Source organism: Pungitius pungitius, chromosome 7 (genome assembly GCF_949316345.1).
Source record: "Pungitius pungitius chromosome 7, fPunPun2.1, whole genome shotgun sequence".
Classification (NCBI taxonomy): Eukaryota; Metazoa; Chordata; class Actinopteri; order Perciformes; family Gasterosteidae; genus Pungitius; species Pungitius pungitius.
In genome coordinates, this window is record NC_084906.1 from 2,939,452 (window position 1) to 2,963,819 (window position 24,368).

The 24,368-nt window shown below is 43.9% G+C and overlaps 2 protein-coding genes across 16 annotated transcripts in view; both read right to left on the minus strand.

The window, feature by feature from the left end:
• LOC119216778 (discs large homolog 1-like protein) overlaps positions 1-14,181 on the minus strand; it is a 72,315-nt gene extending 58,134 nt beyond the window's left edge. For 2 of the 5 annotated variants that reach the window (XM_037469903.2, XM_037469901.2), the window contains exon 1: positions 417-603. In XM_037469903.2, the coding sequence (XP_037325800.2) occupies positions 417-479 (63 nt within the window). In that variant the 5' untranslated portion in view covers positions 480-603. Of the gene's footprint in view, positions 1-416; positions 604-7,669; positions 7,715-9,651; positions 9,740-10,764; positions 11,555-12,862; positions 13,034-13,956 lie in introns of those variants that run through there. The other 3 variants (XM_037469898.2, XM_037469899.2, XM_037469902.2) reach the window with 3 other exon arrangements.
• Positions 14,182-16,541: 2,360 nt separating this feature from the next.
• lrrc7 (leucine rich repeat containing 7) overlaps positions 16,542-24,368 on the minus strand; it is a 75,651-nt gene continuing 67,824 nt past the window's right edge. For 5 of the 11 annotated variants that reach the window (XM_062563707.1, XM_062563706.1, XM_062563714.1 and 2 more), the window contains 3 exons: positions 24,048-24,140; positions 21,155-21,229; positions 16,542-19,796 (listed from right to left, as the gene is read on the minus strand). In XM_062563707.1, coding sequence (XP_062419691.1) covers positions 19,686-19,796; positions 21,155-21,229; positions 24,048-24,140 — 279 coding nt within the window. In that variant the 3' untranslated portion in view covers positions 16,542-19,685. Of the gene's footprint in view, positions 20,012-21,154; positions 21,230-24,047; positions 24,141-24,368 lie in introns of all 11 variants that reach the window. The other 6 variants (XM_062563708.1, XM_062563710.1, XM_062563711.1 and 3 more) reach the window with 6 other exon arrangements.

The following is a 24,368-nucleotide window of genomic DNA, read 5'->3' on the forward strand; positions in this document are numbered from 1 at the left end:
TACCAAAAGATTATCAGGTAATAGAATAATAAAAGGACCTTGAATTCATGCTATATATAAACTTTTTGAGTTGTCTATTACTCATGAATTCCATTTGTGGTGTACAAACAAGAGATTTAAATAACTTTAATAGGGGAATTCAAATGAATCAAGCGTAAGATTCCATAGATCTAGTTGAAAGGCTTAGTAAGATGTACAGCACAAATAAATATCTCTCTCTATCTCTCTCTCTCTCTGACACAAGCTTAGTCATTACCTCTTTCCTTCTCTCAATCAGCACATTTTACTTACTCAGTTCTACTTTCTACTTTACCTCTACTCCATGCCTCTCGTTCTCTCTCTCTCTCTATGTCTCTCACACACTCACACACTCACAGCAACACACACATAAACACTACACACAGGGTTCTACCTACCTTGCATCCAAACATCAGAGATATGGTGTTGTTGGTGCATGCTACTTTGCAGTGGCACAACATGTGGCTAACGTAAGCTAGCTGGTCCCGCGCTGGGGGGGCATCCTAGTCCTCATACACACTCACATACATCCACACACGCACGCACACATGCACATGCACGCCTTCCATCAACCACCCCATCCCACAGTCCCCCACCCCCCCCTTCGCCCCCCCCACCCCTACAGCCCCCCGGCCACCCCCCCTCCACCCCACAACCCCACCGCCCGGCTACGGTCCTCAGCTGTGGCAGGCCGGTGTCCTCTCCCTCGCACTCTTCACTGTTCTCATTATCTTCATCAGTGTAATCCTCATTGCTGGTCAGGAGGCAGTGAGCAACATGGTCTGTGTGTACGCCAGTGTGTGTGTGTGTGTGTGTGTGCGTGTTTGAATCTGTCAGCACATGGGTTTGTGTTTCCAATATGTTGTTGCCAGAATGTGTGGGTCAGTCCATGTGTGTGTGTGTGTGCGTGTCAGAATGGATGTGGTCTTTCTTGCCCTCCTCTGTAGCAGCAGTTCCAGTCCTCGATCTCCTCTCTCTCTGTGTGTGAGTATGCCTCTCTCATTCCATCGTTCCCCTTCTCCTCCCCGCCACCTCTCTCTCTCTCTCTCTCTCTCTCTCTCTCAGGCTGGCTCACTCTCCCTCGCTCGCTCCGCTGCCTCTCTTGGCCAGTCTCTCAACAGTAAGATCAATGAGAGACAAAAAGAAAGAAGAATATAAGAAGAGACCTGCACACAGAGGTGGAGGGAGGATTAAAAATGTGTCTTTCCAATGTACCCACACTCCCGCTTTCTTTTGCTCCCTCTCTCTTGCTCTCTCTCTCTCTCTCTCTCCCCCTACATGCTGCAGTGACGCTCTGCCTTGTATAGTTGCAATCCAGTATACATGCGCTCAAATACACACACACACACACACGTGCAACTTTGATGAAGCAAGCCGAATAGAGAGACATAGAGGGAACAAGCAGAGACAATCGTGTTCCCTAATCCCGTTCAAACACACACGTACGCACCCCCCCGCACACACATTAAAGGGGTAACTTGGTCAATTGACATTTGACCACAACGCAGTTGTAGTAGAATAAAAATAAGGCAAAGAGCTGCTTGTTGAGGTAGTACCACCAAGACATGTAATATGATGATGACCATATGATATGACGGGAATGTTATGATACATTAAGAAACAATACACTACAATCCTTACCGTTCTGACTAATCTACTGGGAATGTGTGCTTCCATGTATTTTACTAGACACCTTAAGACCTTACAGGAGCATGTGTTTGCATCCCTGATGTGTTGCCTAGCTGGCCTAATTAAAATGAATGAGGTGCCCTTTTTCAGTCAGTCAGTGGTTTGTTGGCTAGTCTCCAGTTATTTATTTTCAGTTTTGTTGTGAAATTGAACGCCCCTGAAGATCAGCCAATGGGCCGAATGTGGCCAAGCCTGTGTGAATTAATAGCAATATAAATTCAAGGCTATAATAGTATACAGTATATAAAACATGCTTCTTTTTACAGCCGTTTACTATAATTCTAGTATACAGTTATTAAAGTGTATCAATAATCTATTATTGACAACCACAAAACTCTACATTTGCTTTACATCATATGGTGTTAAACCAAACCAGGGAGCGAAGAAACACGAGTGTAAATTTGTCCATACTGCTACCACTGCAAACTTTTCTCTTCTCTTCCATAACAGGAACGTGGAGGAGAGGAGATGGAGGGATTTATGGGAGATAAAGGGCAGAGGAAGTCAAACAAGTCAGAGCTTAATCTTCAACAGAGAGTCTTGATGCTGACGGCCGGGCCATCTGGGCCGTCTTACACACCCGAACACCGACCCAAACGCGCACGGGAGCCTCTCTGTGGTTTCCTCTGACGCCTCGCCGCGACCGGGAAACAAACAACGCAGCATGATTGAGAAGAAGAGAGGGGGGGGGGGGGGGGGAACATAGCACGAGGAAGTGGCAAGCGAGGCGGACTGAGGGTGAGTATAAGGTCACCGACTCGGAGTCGTCAAAAGGTTGAATCAATCCGCAAACCAAGACGACGCCCCAAGTTACATTTCAGGCCGGTAATTAGCAACGGTTCCAACAGACAAAGCCTGGAGGAGTCAATTAAGTCTAGAAATTGATGCAGGTAGACAAGTCATTTAAATAATGCAATGACATGAAAGGTTATTCTGAGCACACTAGTGGCTCGTCTCTGCAAAAAAAAGCTGACACATGTACAACTTTGTGTGATGCACCGATGAAGCATGAATGACGAATGTGCTTAGCATGATGCAAAGCCTCAAATCCCTTTGTACATTATATCTATGGAAAGTGTTCTGTATATTTTACATTCAATTGTTTTGCATTTATCCTCTATAACATCTTTTCACAATATTTCGTGATGTCTCTTGTGTTATTTGTATTTTTTTCCTTTTGAATTTGTAATCTCTTCCAACTTTGGTTTGATTTTAAACGAGCATTCCACAAGATCTTTTTTACAGGCTTGGTTTTTCCAGTTTTTCCACTAACAATATTGAATATTATTACTCTTCCAACATTGAGGCCAAATAAACATTTGCTGAGACGTATTCGCAGGAGCGTGAAGATTAAATTTACTGAAATGTCAAGAAATTATAAAAGTTATGCCTGAATAAATATGCATAAACAGTCATGTTTTGTTTCTGAGGTAACTTTTATGCTTTCAAACGGTCAGTTTTGGGTCAAGTGCCAGCCTTCCAAAAGTCTTGGCTTGTGAGGTAAGTCAGCTGTCCTTAGAGTCCCTCTGTGTTTGGCAAGGAACAGATGGAGATGTACACACACACACACACACACACACACGCACACACTAACACGTTCATACATCTGGGATAGCCACAGGCGCTTTAGCTCATATGGCTCATAACATAATCATGTGAGTTTAAAGATAGAATCTAATGTCACATTGAGAGAATCACACATCAAGTAACTGAACGGTGGACAAAAAAAAAAATACAAATAAAAAGGAAAAAATGAGGTAGAGAGGGAGAGAGAGAGAGAGAGAGGCAGTGGACACAACCTCAGGAGCCTAGCAGGCATGCACTACATGTTAACATTAGTAGGTCAGCCAGTACAGAAATAACTACACTGTGTGTCTGTGGTAACCTCATACACTCACCACTAGCCAATAGTGTCGGATTCTGCATTTTACACATGAACCAATCTCCATACATCGACATTTCAAATACATTCATGTGATTAGCTCTAACCAGCTGTGTATTCAGATTCCACATGAGAGAATTTTCCTCTCTATCTCTCCTCCTTCCTCTTCTAAAACGCTGTGTGGGGACACGCAGACTGCTGCTGAAGCAGCCCCGCAGCACCAATATCTGTGCAGCAGACAATTTACAGTCTTGCCCCAGTCATGGACTGTCATTTATTGGGCAATTTATACTTCCAAAGGACAAATAAGTGTCAAGAGTATCAAGTCTCTGCAGAATTATAACGTGCAGCACCCAACATAGTTGTGTTTATCATGCATATAGTGCCACTATGTGGCAAAACACAGGCACAGCAGTACCTGGACAATGTGCTGTAAATATTATTCATGTCCAATACAAGCTTTTGGGGATTTCACCCCTATTTGCTGACACACAGGCAAATGAAGGAGCTTATAAGATCTTATGCTGTTCAAGAATGTTTGTATGAGCTGTAAGGCAGCAGTAATACATGCACAGTCTCCATGGCTCTGGAAGTACACATATAATTACTTTAACCATGCATTTAATGTATGTTTAATATGAATTAATAGTAGGGTAATTTATTTAATGGATGTAAACACACCAATTGAGAGAGCAAAGTGACCAAAATGAGACACGGCCAAATTAAAGTTTTCTGCTCTCACTCTCCACAAATCATCATTTCCAGTGCAATTGTTGCATTTATACTACAAGTAGCTCAGGGCAATATGAGAGGAACACTTATAGGGTATAGGTTGGCATCTGTGAATTGTTTTATGTGTGTATGTGTGTGTGTGGCTCCTCAGAGATTAGTCATCTGCCTAATGGGATTATCTGCTGTGACTGTACTCAGCCATGACAAAGGCAGAACTATTTCATGTTAGCTCGTTCTCCTGTGAGCTGAGGAGGCTCAACGAGAGGAGGCCACCCAGCTAACGGCATCCTGTACCCCGTGAACACGGGCGCGCAGGAAACTTGATTCACGCTGAGCAGTCTGGCTAAGGTAAAGGCCACAGATACTCATGCAATCTTATGCCAATTCACTTGAGAGAGAATATCATAATATCTAATATACTAAACCATTGAAAAATGATCAGGCTCTATTGTGTCCCTTCTAAAATAAAGGGGCAATTGTTCATCGCAGGTACCTCAGCCAGCTTTGCTGTGAAACCGTGAATCAGACTTTGTATCAGTCACACATCTTGTTCCAAAATACTGGATTAAAAACTGTGATATGAGATAAATATAAAGAACAAATTTTTACTATGTGTTGTTTTTGATTTTTAAACAAAGTGTATTTACATAAGGTTTACTTAACATGTGCCTTTCGTACGTACACAGAGCTGACCAAAGAAATTGTGACGTTTTTACAAACAGCAAACATTAAAACACAGATCCGCGCTAACTCCCGAAGTGAAACCCGCAGCCGGCGAGTCACAGACTGACTGCGTAATTGAAGTAAGGGAAGATACGTTACATTGGTTGCGGGTGAACAGTTACGATGGTCCATCTTCACATGTAGCCCCCCCCCCCCCCCCCCGGCACTGACCCGGTAGGTGTCAGCCCCACTACGGGCCCACTACAGACCGTCCGATTCTTCCCAACAGGTGTGGATCGCTCAACCTTGCTGGCCAGTGAGAGCAGTCCCGCATTGCATTGCTACTGCAGAGGCATCGCTCTGGGCTCAATAGTCCTGCAGCTGCTGGGGAAGTTCTCTCCCTCCTCTCCGCTCATGCTTTCCCGGGATGATTAATTCGTCGGCCGTGACCCCCCCCCCCTCCTCAAAGTTACATCACAGTGCCAGCTGGACGGTTGCACAGATGGGTGGATCGGAGGAATGAGGAAGCAGAGTTTCCCGGGCAAAATCCAGCAAAACAACCCAGAAATGTGAGATGTACGAGGACTCGCTCGCTCCTCTTCTTTCAGTCTTTGCGCGCGTCGCTTTTCTTTCTCTGCTCTCTTTTCTCCCCTTTGTGCAACCCAACATGGCTCCCCCTCTGTCAAGTCTATTAGCAGCCTAAGGTAAGCCTCTTAGGAGATACTCTTGCTCTATTGTCGCACAGAAGGCCAGTAACACTGTCTGAGGCTAAACAACAATCACACACTGCTAAAACCAGGTTGGGATTTAACACAATGTATCAAAGACAAAAAAGTGTGAGTGATATGAAGTAAAATCCACATACGGGATGTTTCACAACAACTTCCACAAGTACAACTGAATATATTTATCCAGTCAGTATTTAGATGCTTTTAGGTAAACACGTCAAAGAGTTTGGTTGTGTCATCTCCATGCTTGATATATACGTCATGTTTAGTGGTGAAGTTAAGATAGATTGGCCTTCGCTTTTTGCTAAGATCTAGCTGTATGAAAGCGTATGCGTTTCTGGAAAGTCACCGAATTTGAACATTATTGTTGTTATAACCAAATGCATCTCAATTGTTAAACTTTTGTGTATGTATTCACCTAAGAATACAAATAGCGGCAAAGACAAATGAATGAATGAAGTAGGATGTACAGAAACCTCCTCCAGCAGTAATCTAGAAGTCGTGCACTCTGGAAAATACCCAAGCCATTATCCTAATGAGATGAACAAGATTAACACGATGAACGTGTGATGGAATCCCTGCAGTCCTTGTGTGTGTGTGTGTGTGTGTGTGTGTGTGTGTGTGTGTGTGTGCGTGTGCGTGTGCGTGTGCGTGTGTGTGTGTGCGTGTGCGTGTGCGCGTGTGCGTGGTGTCTCAGTCATGCAGCACTTTCTCCTCTTCCTCAGATTCCCCACAAGACCATGCATTCTTTCTGTTTTGAGCTTACAGTTGTATTTTTGTCAGATAGAATACACATCCTTGCTGAGAGTTGGATTTAAAGTCCCTGGGTTGGCCATCGGGCGCAGAGGTCATCGTGATTAGCATAGGTGATTAACAAGCTCAAGAACCGGCTCCTAGACAAAAGGTCAAAGTTTGTGACTTTTAAGCAGACAATGGGCTGTGAACACTTGTCCTTGACTAAGCACAATCAAGACTGTGTCCATAATGAGATTGAGAGGGGCCCAAGACTCAGCCTGAACTAGGATGCAAGCACACAATCAACATCTTTCATTCTGTGATAGTAACCATGTATAATACAAAGTTACAGAAAACATCTGTAAAAACATGGTTTCTCTCACACCCTACTTTTTTTTCTGGTTTGAATGTCGCTTCAAACTAAATGTCTGTCAGGTCATCATACAGCTTCTGAATCCCCATCCACCAAATTCATGGGGGGGGGTCTGCTCTGTTTTCCTTATTTGAACAGACAATCTCACACGCCACACAAAGTTCTCCACCATGCATTGCTTCTACTCTCCCATCCTGTGCAGGTGGGGGTGGAGGGAGGGAGGGGGGGGGGGGGGGGGGGGGGCTCAGGCTTATCCCAGCTCACACCGGGCCTGCTGCTTTTAAATGGGCCATTCATTCCTGAGCGTGCACATATGTCAACCAGCAGCTCCGTCAGCTCGTCTTTTCAAGCGCGGGTCCCATCAACCCAGTTTCCTGTTTCTCTGGGAGTCACATGTTGTCAGAGCAACAGCCAAGAAAACTCCCAGTAGAATCACTTTGTTAGAGGACAGCCAGTTCCTGACTAAAGCCTGTTTATCCACAGAAAACAGCACATCCACAACATCCGTCCAATAAGCAACCCGTCGCCAATTTGACATGGCTCATTGGTAGCAGGTGCACTTAGCTGGATGTCATTGCTGAAAAGCCTGTAGTTTATCCTGAAATGCTTCATGGACTGCAGGTCTCCGTCCCACAAATCACGCTATCTTCATGAGAGTTGATAATAATAACATAATAGGATTCACACACCAGTTAGACATGATGTCAACATGGAAATTGCAGTATTGACTGAAATTAATGAACAAACACCATCCTGAGGAAAAACAAAAAATCTTCATCATTAAGTCATTTCAAAATTTGAGGTTAGGCTCCTCCTGCCATCTCCCTCTGCTCCGTTCCTGTGTCTCACCTTGGTAGTGAGGATGCAGATGCAGTCCATCCTCACCAGTCCGACCGACAAACTTCCATCAGAACCTCTTCGAGCAGCAACTTCCACCTCTCAGATGCTTGTTGCGTTTGGTGACATCCTTTCGCCGCCTGTCCGTCTCCCTCCCCTCCTTCGCGCCCTCCTCTTTCATCCCTCGCTCTCGCGCTCTCTCCTCCCTTTTCTCATGTCCTCTCCACCTGTCCTTCTCACCGGAGCGGCCAGACGGGACTTCTCCGCTTAAACAGAGGCCGTCTCGGAAAACATGGCAGCTGTCCCGGTGCACCTCGGCCCGCCCTCTTGTTTTCCAGCTGCTCTCTTGGTTTTATGGCAGCTGGTAGACGCATTTTGCCCTCAAAGAGCGTGCGGTTCAGAATATATATCCGCACACGCACGCAGAACACACCCGACACAAATGCTAAACAAAAAAAAAACGCGCAGGGGCAGGCACAGGGGCGCGCACACATGGATGCACAGGCAAACAATCACGCAGACAGACATGCAAAGACACAAATACTTATGCTGCGCACACACACCACTCTCTGCTGTTTCATCAGGTCAGTCCCTGGCAGAAAAAGCTAAAATCGCAATGGATGCTCTACTTTCAACTTGGGGTAATGGCAAAGTTCAAGTTGCTCCCCGGAGCTTCCTAAACCCAAAAGGGATTCTCACTGTCACTCACTGAGGATACTGTGTTTTACTCAGATACATCACCACGGCAGATGTTCAATTTGAAACTGCACTACTACTGCACTATTACTGCACTATACAAGACCAGCAGAGTGAGGAGAGCAATTCTGGTGGAAAATGTCTCGTCCAAATGTTTCTGTCCTACTCTACTTCTGTCCAGCCCCCCCTCCTCCGGCCCTGGACTCATAATCCTCACTGCTGCCATCAGAGAGATAACAGACCGCCTGCACTGCTTAATGAATATTATTATTGGGTCTTAATTACTTACATAGCCTTTCAACACAAGTCATATTATTTAATTAAAACAGTGCAATAAAGTGGTGACAAGGAAAGAAAATGCACAAAATTTGATTGCCTTCATTAAAACTCAGTACACACAAAATTCCCTGTTTGCGATTACTGGCAAGAAAAACTGAATGAACCCCAATCTCTAAGTGAGAAGCACATGACTGGAGTTACCACCAAACCACATAATAAAAGCAACACAATCAAAGCAGTATTTTGCTGCACAGCACTCGATTGAAAGCTTCAGGTTGAAGCAAAGTAAGTCAAGATCAGCACAATTTCCCTCTGTCCAAACAGCCCGAACCACAAGAAACCATTTCAACAAGATCACCAAGACAAAAAAAACATTTGCCTGATCTCGTTCTTCTGACTAGTGGAGAATTAAATGTTACTGAACTGAATTGATTGCCCTTGTCATATTATGTAATGCAATGTGAACCAATGTCCAAAGCAGCCAGCCCGCATGAAAGCTCAGTCCATCTCATTCTGCAGCCACCAGCCTCCATTCCACAAACTAGTCCAAGAGACCAGTGATGATTTATCCAATCTGATTTAAGGATATTTTAAGGCTGTTTAAGGTATCTTACAAGTAATGTTTAGCAGACAATGCAGCTCCATGTCTGTATCACAACAAATGCAAATACTTATGCTTATACAGACAGAGTACGATGAGGCAACAATGCAAACAATGAGTACATTTCTGCTGCTTGACTCTTTAAACATATGAAGGTAATATACTAATTATAATTATACGCTACATCACCAAACACGACTCAGAGAAACAAAGAGTAAATTGATGTTGAATTTTTTCATTTAAAAATAGAGACATACATAACTTCACTCCTTTTCCAGAATCACATGGTCCCCTCGCCATCGCAAGGTAACCAACCAGATCACCCGTCCACATTGAATACAGGGCAATACATACTACGCACTGCCATCAACTGTGGTGAGATTTCCATGTGGCACAACCACGATGCGACATGTCTTACCTTGTTGGGGGGCGGTGGGCCGGTGGCTGGTCTGGGGCTGGCTGGGCCATGGCTAGGACTGGTGGGGGTGACTTTCACTGGCCCGAGCCTGGTTGGATAGGAACACAAGTTGAGTAGAGACAGAGTCTGTGAACTTGAATATTTCAGTTATTTTTCTCTTTGCACATGAATTCCTGCGAGTAAACCACCACATGTGGTGTTGCATTATAGCTGGGATTTTACCCCTGTGACATCCTGCTTTAACAGCCAGCATTATTTTAATGTTCTAATGACTTTTGAATGAACAAAATAATTTGAGGCATGAAAACAAATCATTTTGAGGCATTTTATATTTGGTAAATGCACATTTTGTTAATTTCTATAAGTGAACTTCAGGTTGTGTACATTTTTCAATAAATGGGTTTTGTGTTTTTAGTTTTAGTGGAAATTTAAATAAATTAGTTAGATAGCAAGAATGAAAATTAAGAAGAGGACCCCCAGTAGTAAGTTCATTAATGAGAACCTGTGGCAGACAGTGTGGTCTCTATCCAAAGGTTTAATTTGCCACTATGAACAGCACACTGATGAAATTGTACCAAATCATACTTAGACTTTTCTTTTATCATTTGGTGATCAATACTAATTGCACACTGACATTTTGAAGGCATAATTAATCCATTGAACGTGTCAAAATATCAGTTAACAGTTAGATAGGCTTGCTAATACAGGTGAAACTCTAAAAATTAGAAAATCGTGCAAAAGTTAATTTATTTCAGTAATTCAACATAAAAGGTGAAACTAATATTTTATATAGACTCATTACAAGCAAAGTAAGATATTTCAAGCCTTTATTTGATATAACTTTGCATGATTTGGGCATACATCTTATGAAAACCCCAAATTCAAAATCTCAGAAATTTTTTGGCAGTGTGGGCAGGTGCCAAGTCCTGCTGGAAAATGAAGTCAGCATCTCCATAAAGCTCGTCTGCTGAAGGAAGCATGAAGTGCTCTAAAACGTCCTGGTAGACGGTTAAGTTGAATTACTGATACAAATGAACTTTTGCACGATATTCTAATTTTTCGAGTTTGACCTGTATAGCCTATATAGACGAAACATATGGATGTTGGACATACCTCAAAGGAGGAGGAGCTGTGGGGCTGCGACTGCTGAAGGGGAGCTTCCCCTTGTTGGGGCTGGTTGGACTCCTGCTGTGAGTCGCCTGGCCTGGGCCTGCGTCCTTGCTCGTCTCCAGAGCTGTAGGGACCGCAGCGGCGCCTGGGACTCTGTTGAGACCTGGGCTGGTGGCAGGTGTGGCGCTGGTGGGGGTAGGAGTGTCTGGAGTGGGTGGAAACACGGTGCCTTTGATGGTGCTGGAGATGAGGGCCGACACGGTCACCAGGTTGAGGCCCGGAGGGAGATCGGCGGCGCTGAACGAGCTTTCGGACGAAGTGTTGGATTTGGTGGCAGCAAGGTGTGGCTTCGTGCCATTCGGCGAGGCTCCAGGAGATGTTTTCGTGGAGCCGTTCACTGTGACTCTGGGGGATGTGGCATCAGAGAGAGGAGAAGGCACAGGAGGCTCTGATGGCAATGATTTGGGGGCTCCGGGTTGGACGGGAGGGAGAGGAGCGCGGTACTTGACCGATCCTTGCTTTGACGGAGGTGTAGCGGACTTTGTCGTAGGGGAGGAGGGCTTGGACGTGGGTCTCTCGGATGGGAGTGGAGCAGCATGGGACTTGACTGACTTGGGTTTTGGGGTCAGGGGTTTTGGCTGGGATGGGCTCAGGGGCACAGAGGGCAGCGGGGGATGAGCGGGGAGCTCTGTCGACACGTTGCTAGCCGCCGTGAGGTTCAATTGAGCCTCCGACTGGTCCACAGATGACTTGCTGTCTGTAAGGATGGTCAACTCGTAGTACTCCTGAATGTCTGGGAGGAGAAGATCAGATCAAGGTTTAGAAGATTATTATCATAAAAGTAAAGAATTGTAATATTTACACGTCTCTTAATATCACTGCTGTATATTCTACATTGCACGAAGACGCGAGCTAATTGGAGGCGATCACAAAAGTCTCAGCTGATACACTGCTGACCTCTAGTGGCAGCTTGAGGGAACTGCCCTGTTAGTAGAGCAGAAGCTCCAGAAGAATGCAGGAGTTCCTTTCCTTAAAGAGTAATAGTTCATTCTCATTTTCCTTTTCATAAGTGAGCACAAAATCAGCGATTGTTATGAATAGAGGTTTCACTTCCCCCCCCCCCCCCCCCCCCCCCCTACGCATACAGAACTAACTAAAACAATTCAGACTCAGACAGATTGTGGGCTCATATAAATTTGGTCGTCATTAAAGAGGAAGAAAAACAGATATACAGTGTGTGGAAAAAGGAAGAAAAATATACAGATTGAGGAGGCGGAGTAAAGAGAAAAGGGAATTTAGTAGTAGAGTTCATGAACTAATTATCATAAATTAGGCAACAAGGACGGAACTTAGAAAGAACAACAATGAAAAGCAACCATCAACACATGACATCATATTATGAATTCAGGATACAACTTCAACATCAGAGACTACTTGATTAAAGTTAAAAGTCACAAACAGGATTTCATGTTTAGGGACGAACACACACACAAAACATAAAGGAGTGTTACAGTAAGAACTAAAGGTGTGGGCGTGGCACAAAGCAGGTGGAACCAGAGTGTTTCTTTCACCAAAAGCAGAACAAACCAGTTACACACACACACACACACTGTTAACCCTTAGGGGGAAATTAAAGTTGCAACACATCCGCTATACGTATGCAGTCCTTCTACAAAGGCTCCCGTGTTTTCTCTGAAACGCTACATCACACATGCATGCCTACGTTCTGATCTCGCTTGGTCATCAGCTACGTGACGGCACACAATCTAGAAGACAACCCCAAAACCAATGCCACGACAACGCTTCTTTCCTCTCACAATGAGTCCCACACTCTCTCCTTTGCACTGGCGCGCCGATCTTTGCATCTTCATACACGGTCCCAAAGGGCATGAGAGTGTTGTTGTGGAGACCAGCACAAGAACCAAGCGAAAGGGTCAGCACAACCAAATCCCCAAAAATGAGCAATATCCGCACTGACAGAAACTGAAACTGAAATCTCAAAGTGCTGATTAAAATACTTTGATCTCAATTAAATGTGGTGTGACACAAGGCTCAAATGGGAAGTTGAGAGGAGAGTGAACAAACAAACAGTTTTCCTTACCAAGCAGGGCGCTAAAGAGCTGACTTTGGAAGACATTGATGACTCTGTCCAGAGACTGCTGCAGCTGGGAATCCTCCTCCGCGTGGCCCTCTCCGGCCCGGCTCTGGCTCTGCTGCCTCTGGTCAAGTTTGGCCCGATACTGCTGGAGGAGCTCCAGGGCTCGCTGGGCGTCTGCATACAAAACATTTAGGTAAATAATGACCCGAAAGGAGAGACAATTGTGCGGGGGACTCTTGAGTGGAGCCCGGAGATGGGTGTACATTAAAAGCTTCAACTTAATTAACGATTACTCTGGCTAAAAACAGTGGTTCAAGTCCCTCAGGGTCCGTTGGGAGGAGACCGATTGATAACACCGGACATCTAGTATGTTGTATTGTCCGAAATTATTTTTTTTAATTTATTAATTAATTAAGGGCAACGATTCGAAAGGCTATTTAGGGTACACCTTGTTGTATCTGCAGTCGAAGAATTGGTTGGGCCACAAATGCTTCATCTGATCTTAGTCTGATGCAATATGGTGTCTGTTGTTAAAGACCACATTCCAGAGTCCAGCGCTGCGAACAGCTGATCGGACCGGAAGTAGTGACACCGCGAAGAAACGTCGCCTTCTCCCAACGCCGATTCGTCTGCGTATCTATGAGCCCGTATATGTATTGACGTATATATTTAAAACGTCACGCACCGAACTGCAGGCAGAGCCAAATAATTCCGAAGGCTTCTCTCCGTCTATCAGGTCCGCGCGAACCGGCCAACAGTCAATCAAAGACAGGTGCGAAATGAACATCAACACTGGCTGGAGGACTTGCTTGCCGAGTTGGACTCGATGTCAGAATAATTAGTTTAAAAACTTGAGTAGTGAGTGACTTGTACCTTTTTATGCGTGCACCAATACACGAATGAGCGTTCGGTTGCGGGGGTTTCAAAGAAAGTTTCGGGCTAAGGGAAGCGTTTGGAGGAGCTGACGTCACAGTCTCTTCCCGTTCCTTTCGGAGTGGGTTTTTTTTAACGCGTGTCTCCCGTGTAGTTTAGATTCGTGCCGTTTACAACGTGCGGGGAAACCCAACGGAGACGGAAATAAAAACCCACGTATTGACCTTTCTGTCGCACCGGCATGGTGACACGGTCCGCTGCTCCAGATGTGTGCGTCCGTCCCGGGACAGCCGGCCTCCGAAGTGGGACACCGGAACGACAGCTCTACAGTTCACACCGACCTGTGATGTCATCGAAGGGGAAACTTTAAAAAAAAAAAAAAAGAGAGTTCGGTAATCCCGAGAAGAACTGAGGAAGAGACGGTGATAGTCGCCGCGTGGACTTAGTACCCGGAGCTCTCTCTCTCTCTCTCTCTCTCTCTCTCTCGCGCTCTCTCTCTCTCTCTCGCTCTCTCTCTCTCTCTTCTCTTTCACTTTAACTCTCTCGTTAACTCTTCCCCTCTGTTAAAAACTAGTCCTCCGTTTCTTCATTCAGGTGACTTAGTTCCAAACGCGGTCAGACCGGTTCTTAGACCGGATGAACACAAGCACACACACACACACACAGCGTCCCTAAAAGGACACACATACACGCGCTGAACTACGCACAAACAACATCATTGTGTCTTTGTGTCTTCTTGCGTCTTTCCCATGAGCGGCGTAAGCCTGGTTTATTCCAGGGCCAAAAGGTCTACATGTAATCCACTCAATGCTGGATTCATAAACAGTGATCAGGCAGCAGGGGGAGGGAGCCATAAACAATGGTTGAAATACATTTGATGTCTCAATTGAATGGTAAAGTTATATTTTGGCCATCTGACAGCAGGCTTCTCCATCCATCCTAAACTGTTGGTGACTGGGAGCATTTTCATATTGAAAACATGGACATGGACATGTTCAATAGTGTTCAATAGCTGTTTATTGAGTCGCTTCACTCAAAACACGTCGAGATCTAAACATAGATGCAAATAAACCATTTCAAAGACACTGTGGCGACATTTCATTGGCAACCACACGCTCACCACACAAACATTCGCGCGCAGCAGCCAAATGCAGGTCACGGACTCGCTCTCTGGTATCGTTATTGATCAGGTCAGGAGCGTATTGACAGCTTTAGTGAGTGCACCAGAAAAAAAAAAGGTATAGCTCTATATTTCTTACCATCACACACACACACACACACACACACACACACACACACACACTGATGCCAGCATAAGTGATCAGCCGGCGTGAGGGGATGAATTTATGCATGATTGTGTAAGTGGGCTGGTCAGTCAGCACACAGAAGTATCATTCTGGGTTTTTTGTGCGTGAGCGTATTCTCCTCTATTGTTAATTGTCGGCCTGCAGCACAGAAAGCAGAGTTGTTCTGCAAAGGGCACTAAAGCCAGCAGGATTGCAGCGAATGGAATAGAAGACAGATACAGGGCAGAAAGTCTATAAGCCAATGATGCCTTATATTCAAGTCAGGCCCGTTATTGCACACTATGTCATCAAATCCTTAACTTCACCAATACAACGGTATATCAGTCAATTACAAGCAAAAGCCCTGCATAAAAGTACACAAGTCGCATCAGCAAAACATACATGAAGTAAAAGTACTGCAGATAAAAATCCGTATGCAAGTTTTACAGGTCTATTTTTAGTAATAATAAAAGTTAATAGTTTCATTTTAAGGGCATTTGCTTGATGTACAGCTAGCTTATACTATATACATGAGTCTTACATGAGAAGGCATCATATTTGATACACTGCTATCGTTCATGTGAATGTATAATTGTTTTAAAAAGAAAATCTGAAGGAAATACAAAAAAAGCATACTTTCCAGTGGGCCATTAATAGCTATGGGTCAAATAAAGTGAGGCTGGAAAGAATGAACTGGTTTAGTGAATGCAGTAACAAGCACCAGCAAAATCCAGTTGAGTTTTTTAAACCTGATCCTTATCACAATAGACCAGAATTTACCTCTTTGCTAATGAGAAATTAGAAATGCTCCTTTAGCCTAATGAGAAAACTCTGTTTGTGAGGCAGCTTGACAGAGTCAGCCGTCCCTCCGTAAGCCAAAGCTAGATAAGTGTCAAGAAACAGCTGAGATGGACGGCTGGTGGGGGGGGGGGGGGGGGGGGGGCGGATGGAGAGGAGTGAGGCTGTTATACTAATCGACAGAGAGACAAAGGAGCATCTGCTGAGAGAACGAGAGTCACTCGTGACTTTAATCCAGAGAAGCAGAGGAAACCAAAATGTCCTACAGACCTGCTGAGGAGATTGTCGTCACCAACCCCTCCTCTTCCCTCCCTTTACCTCATCCCTAATTTTTTTTTAATACCTCACTTCTTTATCCACTCTATTCATATCTACTTACTTCCATTTCATCCTTTTTCCTCTCCTTTCGTTTCCTTTCCTTTGAGCCTTTGTCATCTGCCTTGAATACGTTGTTATATTTCCTTTCCTCATTTGGCTCCGTGACTTCTCATTATTTATGTGTTTGTATTTGTGTCATTTTGTTTGTCCATCCCAATATACTTCCCTGCATCCTTTTGTAATAACTGTTCCTTTCCCTGATCTTCCCCCAGCCCCTTCCCTCGTTCTATTACACCTTATCTGCTATGCACACATTTCTCTACTTACAGCAGGAAGGATGCACACAGAGTGAGAGCAAGAAAATATCCCTAAAGATAAAGCTGAGTGCACCAGGAGAGAACCCAGAATACCAATAGTGACATTTTTATTATTTGTACAATAGAGACTTTAGTACATTATTCAAAACACTTCTTATATACTGAAAAAATGGTACGTCCCAAAGCCCAAAATGGCTCAAGTATAATCGCTGCACAGCATTTTTTCAATTTTATACATATATTATTTTTTGTAAAAACTGTATCTTAAATATTATTTACAGATAGCGTCTGCAAAATGCATTCTAAACACATGATATATATTATATATACTTCTGCAATAACATTTCTCTGCGATAATACTCAAACTCAAAACTGGAAGGATTTCAAATTGCATGTGCAAATAAATAAATAAATAGTTCTGTTAAATCATCACCAAAGTTTGTCCGACTTACAACTCGACAGCGGTTCTCTCTTCGGAGGTCAAAGTACTTTTGTCACACAACAGAAGAAGCAGCATTCAAGTTGGGTATGTGTAGGTACTGCAGAAAGCATGGGTACATTCACAATCAACAGGAGTCATTTTAAATTGGATTTCATTCACATCTATGTACAGTGATACCGTCCTCAGCATTTGTTCAGCTCTTATGTAGTTTAAACACATAGAAAATGACTGTTTTTATATTCATATACATATATATATAATATATATTTGTATAACACAAATTCACTATTACAGTAGAAATACATTTTATACAGTTTTGGATAGTACATGTGTAGGTCTCCAAGTCATACTGTGCGTACTTCCATCCATAACTTTGTTATAAGTGTCATTATTATAAAATATCACAATTTGTTGGAGCAAAGCTAAGGTATATCAATATATTTAGAAATAATTACCTGAAACATGTAGTAAAAAATAATTATATTATCAAACCTTTTTCTCCGTCCTCATAATATCTTTGATATTTCAAACTTTAAAGAGAGTCGGTTAGGTATCAGTGGTTAAGATCAAGTCTCTCTCCCACAAGAATAAACTGTACCACTTTGTGTCCCTTATTCAGAATGAATAAAGTTATAACGCTTATTAAGAGGGTTGACACGTAATGGGCACAGGGTGACACCGTCACGTCGAGTAAAAGCAAAGGACAGGTCGGCATGTTGTTTTGCTCTGGATGAAACATCAGATGCTAAACAGAACAAAACAAAACTCTCTGTCGTGAAGCGTCTTCGAGACACGTTAGTTGCATTTACACAGAGACGGAAAATGAAACCTCTTCGATCTCAATCTTGCGTGTGGTCACTTCTGTTAAGTCTACTCATTTTTCTGCACCGGGACCACGGAGGTCAGATTACATGAGACTACAAACCTCTCCTACAATCAGTTTTCTACATCTACATTAATTTCTCTCCACACCCACGTCTAATCTCGAAAAAAAATTCACCAACCAAAAGTTGGCGTATGAGTATTTCCATGTACATCTAGTGTTAACTAGGATCTCCTCGGGTTAGAAAACTTACACTGACATTTCAAGTGCAGCCAAAAGGTCTTTGTGGCACAGATCAGATCTTTCCCTGATTGTCTGAAAGGGGACCATCTGTTCGATTGCAGATTCAACCCTTAAGAAAGTTATGCAGTTGATATTTTCGGTCTTGGTGCTTTCTGCAGGGGAGGCCAGAGGTCAAGACACTTGGGGGGGCAGAGCGGATGCTTGGAGGCCCAGCCAAACTTTAAAAACCTGTTTCTCTACCCACTCGAGCCACGCTGGCTGCTCCTCACTGTGTGCAGATCAGATCTGGGCCACAAGGCAACCGGGGAGGGGCAGAGGGTCCGTATGGCACCAACTGCAGAGCATTCAGTCTCACTGAAACTCAGCGGTATAAATTCAGCGTGACTCTTCTGCAAAGTTGAGAACTCGACAAGCCAACAGAAAAAAGGCTGGCTGAGAGCGACCAACGATATGAAAGCATGCGGTGACATTATTGTACAACCCAAACAAGCTAGAAAAAGGATGTAACATCGCTGTGACAGCACTAGAAAACCCCACTTCAGATTATGGCCCACGTAGGAGTCATGTTACAGCGTTTGAGTGTGTGCAACCAGAATGTGAACACGGCTTCATTATCAACTGCATATGTGTGTTGTGTATGGGGGCACATGTGTCTACTGTGTGTGTGTGTGTGTTTGCCTGTTAGCTCATGTGCATGGCAGTGTGTGTAAACATTAGCATGATTGGCTCGATAGATGGCACTGTAGGACAAATTAGGCTCTGCTGAAAATCTCAATGGGCCGAGCCTCAGTAGTATTGCTTTAGCTCTTAACAGTACACCTGTGCAAGCAACAGTTTTTAAAACAAAATAAATAGTAACAACACAAACAAATAAAACAAGAAGCAGTAATGAACTATCAACAGTGTTTTCTTTACAGAAAAAAAAACTTGAATACTTTAGAAAATTGTCCATTTGGAGAAATAATCCCTGTATGTTCGAAAGACAAAATTCAGAATTTATCAACAAGATTTATATTAATAATAAACTTCCAGAGCCGTCTGTCCAGGCCCCAAGGAGAGTGCAGCTCCATAAAGCTGCAGCTCAATATATGTACACAAGGCAGAAAGTCTTACGTTTTACATCTCTGTACACTGGAGGCAAAAATACCTGCAAAACAGAAGACAGCCCAAAAGAATAAAACCCAAGACAGCAATAGAAAGAGAGGAACAGAACAGGAGATGCAGGTCAAAAGAAGAATAAAAGACAACAGGAAAGAGAACAATGGAATAGGAAACATGGAACGTGAACCGTGCGCTGCACCCAACAAATGAATAAATATCCAACATGGAAGGCAAAATAAAAGGCAGTGGAGAAAAGCTCAAATACACAACCAAACTCATCAGATGACCGCCTAGTTAACAACGACGCAATCCAAACTGCAGCAGCCCTGTGGGGACCCGGAGAGTCCTCTCGATGTCCGTCCAGACGTCGATCAGGTCCCTGACCGCCGGGAGACAGAGGAGCCGATATGTTTCCTGTGGTACATTTGGCACTAGTATTTGCCTTTTGGTCCAGCAATAGGCAAATAAATGTCCCCTACAAAGGTAAAAAAAAAAAAAAAAAGGCGGCTCATATTTCAGTTCCACAAGCCTGCAGTGGAGGGCAGGTGAAGGGGGCTCGGGATGGCAGAGTGGACAAGCGTCGTTGTGTTTTTATTTTTTATTTTTTTTTGTTATAAAACTATTTTTAGCAAGTGCCGCTGTCTCTCAGAACCAACAAGTCCACCGTCCGCTGGAAACTCTTCAGCAGAGAGACGGCCGTCTCGTGCTCCATGTGTAAAAAACTATGTCCGTTAGCCTGCAAGGCAAACACGCAGCACAGTCAACAGCATGCGTGTGTGTGTGTGTGTGTGTGTGTAGATACGTGTGCTGCAGAATCTCCATACATAGGCCTTTGTGTGTGTGTGTGTGTGTGTGTGCGTGTGGAAGGATGGAGGCTCACTGCCATCATTATCTCAGTAACACATCACTGTTGGGGAAAAGAGAGAGAAGAGGAGGGGCTACACAGTCATGCTGTAGAGAGAGAGAGAGAGAGAGAGAGAAGGGGTAGAGACAAAAAAGGGCTTTTAGATGAGTTCATCCTGCTAAACTGTACATCTGTGGAGAGAAGATGAAGGGGGAGGAGACGGGGGAGTCACACACGAAGGGGAGAGGGGGAAGTCAATCTGTCGTTGCAACTGGCATCTCATTTTGACCCCGGCTGTACGACGCTCACGCTTCCTTTGGGGACCTCACTGTTGCACTGCGCATTGAAACAATAGCTACAGCGAATACAGATAAGGTCAATAATCATGAATAACTTCTGTGGAGGTTTTATTGATTCAATTTGACCGATGTACAGGGCAAGTGAATATTGATTCAATTGCTTCTGATTGCCCCCGGGAAAGTATCCCTGCGAGTTAAAACAACACTATATTTCAGCAGTAAAAGCATTAAAATAACACACTTCTGACCGCACACTGCGATCCAGAAACATTCCCTGTGTTGAGGCTCAGCGTCTCATCCAAAGTTACTGTATTAGAACGAGCGTTAGATGACCTGGAAACATCTAAGTGGCCACCGATACTTGTATTTGTAAAGAACATCTTCACTGGAGGATGCACCTGCACGTCAACAAATGCTTTGTGTCCTCGTTTTCTCTGACCCGCTCGTACCCACGACGCTCCGTTGCAGCGTGTTCGACGACGAAGCGGACACAGGCACAGGCCGAAACTCTTAACTGGTCTCACGTTAAACCTGCGCAGTGATGTCTGAGCGGCAGCCACCGTCGACGGCGGCGGCGACAACGGACGCCGCGTGACTGTGCCAATACCGCCTACCTCGTTTATAAAATGTCCTCAGTCTCACAGTAGTACTCTAATTGTATAAACAATGGCCGATGAGGGATGAGAAAGAGTGGGCGCGGGGGATGGGGGAGGGGGGGGGGGGGTGGGGGGGTCATGCCTGATTTTAGGATCACCAGGTACACGCAAAGGCAGAACATACAGGTGGGAAAATGTCCAGCTAACTGTAGTAGGTAACAAGTACACAACCTCCTACTGAATGCTGTGCCTGTGTGTTTATAAAAAGAAGAAAAGAAAGGGAGGCCCGAAGGGGGGGGGGGGGGGGGGGGCAGGGGGTTTCTGGCCCAGCTGAGGACGATAGAGAGGATGTTACCTGCAGAATCTTGTCTCCGGGCTGCAGGGCGGAGGTGGCGGGCCCGTCATGCTGTACCCTAGTAACAAAGATACCCTATAAGTCAAAATGATACACAGTTAGGACGACACAGGGACACGATGGTTTAGAATCTTTGCCTTTCTCATTCTCAATATCCACCACCCCCCCAAAAAAAGAAAATCACATTACTGCCAAAGATATACAGGCAGTTCACCAATGAATTTCTCTTTGTTCTAAATTTAGAATCATGCAATTCATGATGAAAATTTAGTTTAAAAAAAAAAAACTTTTGGCATTTATCTTGTCACTTAAAGATGCTGAGTGAAACCTCCCCCTCAAAAAGACATTGCACATGTCCAAATGAGTTACCTGCTACTTATACAGATAAGGTATATCGAACAGAGCAAGAGGAATAGGTGTAGGGTGGGACTGATTAGGGGGAAGAAGTAGGTAGCAGGAAGGGCAGAAGATATTTCATCCCCTATATTTTCCTTCAATAACCCAAGGCAGAGATTTTAAAAACACCAACATCTTTTCACCGTGAGCTGAAAGATGTTTTTGGACACAGATAGTGTGGGACAACGCACGTGCGTCGACTCAAAGCGGTTCAATGCGTCGCGGACACGTTGAACAGTGAGCTTGACAAATAAGGTTAACAATACAATGTAGTCGTGACGGGGCGGAGGCATCTTCGTACCACAGCCTATGACTGAATGCCAGAACAAACACATATATGTTAAAAGAGGCGTCTATGTTAGGAACATTAGTTTAGTTACCAGTTTTGGTATCACTATACAGTGAACCCCACATGAGTATAAAATCAAATCATTTTCATTATGTGGCCGTAACATGGTTTCATTTTGTATGCAAAGTGGTGCATATATGCAAAGTTTCCTAACTTGATTGTTATTTGGATCTGGTCAGATCATTTGCCTGCTTTGCTACCCAGATACTGAGAAAGAGGAATATGGAGCTCACTGTACATGAATTATATGTTTGTTAGCAGCAGAAAATTGTAAAGTGTTAGTCAAAACAATTAAACAGTTAAGAACATTATAAAGCAGTTTCACACAAAGTCGCAGTGCCCTGCAAAAACCCTGCATCCAAATGTCAGATATTTTCCGATATTCTGCAAAATATATATATATCAGGACAAAGTTGGGGATGAGGTTTTTGCAGCTCAGTAATAACATGTACGCATTTTTGTGTAAAAGATGATGGTTAATAAGAATGTTATCGACAGCAGCTCAGTGTGCAAAGACAACATCATAAGCAACATCAGGAAACAAAAACTTTTGAACAATATTGAGCAAGATCTGAAAAAAGATCCATGCTCCACGCCTTAAAACTTCTTCTTCTGAACTTAAACAGAGCATTGGACGAAAACACGTCAAAGCCAAATACGACTTACCGATTTACAACTCAAACTGACAATTTTAAAGCCATTTTAAAGAAGGTACAGTTCTAACATGTGCTTTTACCAGACCAATGACTAATCTGGATTCTGAGTGTGTTCGAAAAGCCCAAATAAATTGATGGCTGCAATCAACAAGTTCACCACAAGGGGGAACCACAGCTCTGTTGTACAGCCGTGGCAGAGATTCAGTCCTTCCAACCTATTTGACTTTGCCCCAATTAAACTTGGCCTTAATTTACATTCAAAGGAAATGCAAAGCTAGAAATTTCTACCGTCTGACTTTTATAGTCACAAATATATACGTAGAAAAGCCAAAACAGTCCACAGAAGAAATAATAAAAAAAAAATCAAAGGTTTCTGCATTTCTTTGAGCTGAAGCTACAGATAAATCAGTCTGGAGTTGACAACATTGAAAAGAGCATGAAAGCAATGTTGCAGTGGAATTAACTAGTAGAGAATAAGGTGATTAAGTAGATTTGTAAGGTTTGTTGGTGACAAATGTTGAAAAAATAGTGTGCAGCCAGGGAAGCTTTATGAATACAAGTAGATATGGGCATTAAATAACTGTTCATGTCAGCAATTGAGTCACTACTTGTCTAATCAAAACTCAAGTAAAGTGATGAAGTGACAGTTTCTATATCCTCACACCTTCGTCTTAAATAAATTCACCGTTCGCCCAATGCTCTGCGCCTGTTTTAAAGCATTCCTGTTGCTGGCTTTCTATTTATAGACCAGCGGTCGCGTCAGTTACTCAACATCTGAAATTCAGACAGTGAAATCTTACATGCTTTCCATCTTGAGATCAAAGTCTAGAACATCTGAAATCATCCCCGGTGTCACAGAACCAAAGCAGCCTTCTCAAAATAGCTGTCGTCGCTCCTTTAGAGCGACGACAGCGGCGTGTTTCTAGGACAGACGTCCGTGTGCAGGAAGCCTGGGGGATCTGCAACCCCACCAAGCTCCTGACACTGACGGGATCACTCAAAACCAGAAGTCTAAATCATGACAGAGTTTATTGTAAGACATCGTGTGTACACAAAGCTATTGCTAAATACTAAAATATTGAAACTCGTCTGATTGTGTGTGAGATCCGATAGTGATGAACACACTGAGAAAATGAACCAAACAAACAAGTAATATTGTTCAAGCAGTCTTTGCATCAGGTAGCCAAAGTGCACTTTCATTCCTCGTGACATAGTTTGCCAAACTCAGGTAAGTATCATTTTACTTAAGTTGTCTACCCTTCAGTTGTAATACAATAAACAATTTAGATCTACGTTTAAACTCCATTTGTTTCCCAAAAGTCTGCCGTGTCACAAGCTCAAAGCCACTCAAAGTTTAAGTCGACCGCTGCCTCGCCGACAGACGGACAGAACCAAACACTGCGGAAACGAGCAGCAGTTTCCATGGCAACTTTGAGGTAAAGCCGTGGGTGGGAGGGGCCGTGATTGGCTGGCAGGCCAGGTCGGGTCATACCATGTCGGAGGGCTTGAAGGGGTTCCCCTGGCCGCTGATGCCACCAGAGATACTGAAACCAAGACCAGGGTTCTTCTCTATTCTCACACACAACTACAAAGAGAAAGGAGGGGGGAGAGATAGAAACACAGAAAAGAAAGAAAGACAAGCGACAGTGAAATAATAAGATCGTACCAGTTTCTACACAAGCAGAGAGTGTGTCGACAACATGTACCACGATGGAGGAGCGCTTTCATGCAACGCGTGACACGCTTTGGCAGCTATATTGGAGGTCTTCAGTTCTCTGGCAGCCACAATTGAGCCACAAATATCCTTGTCAGA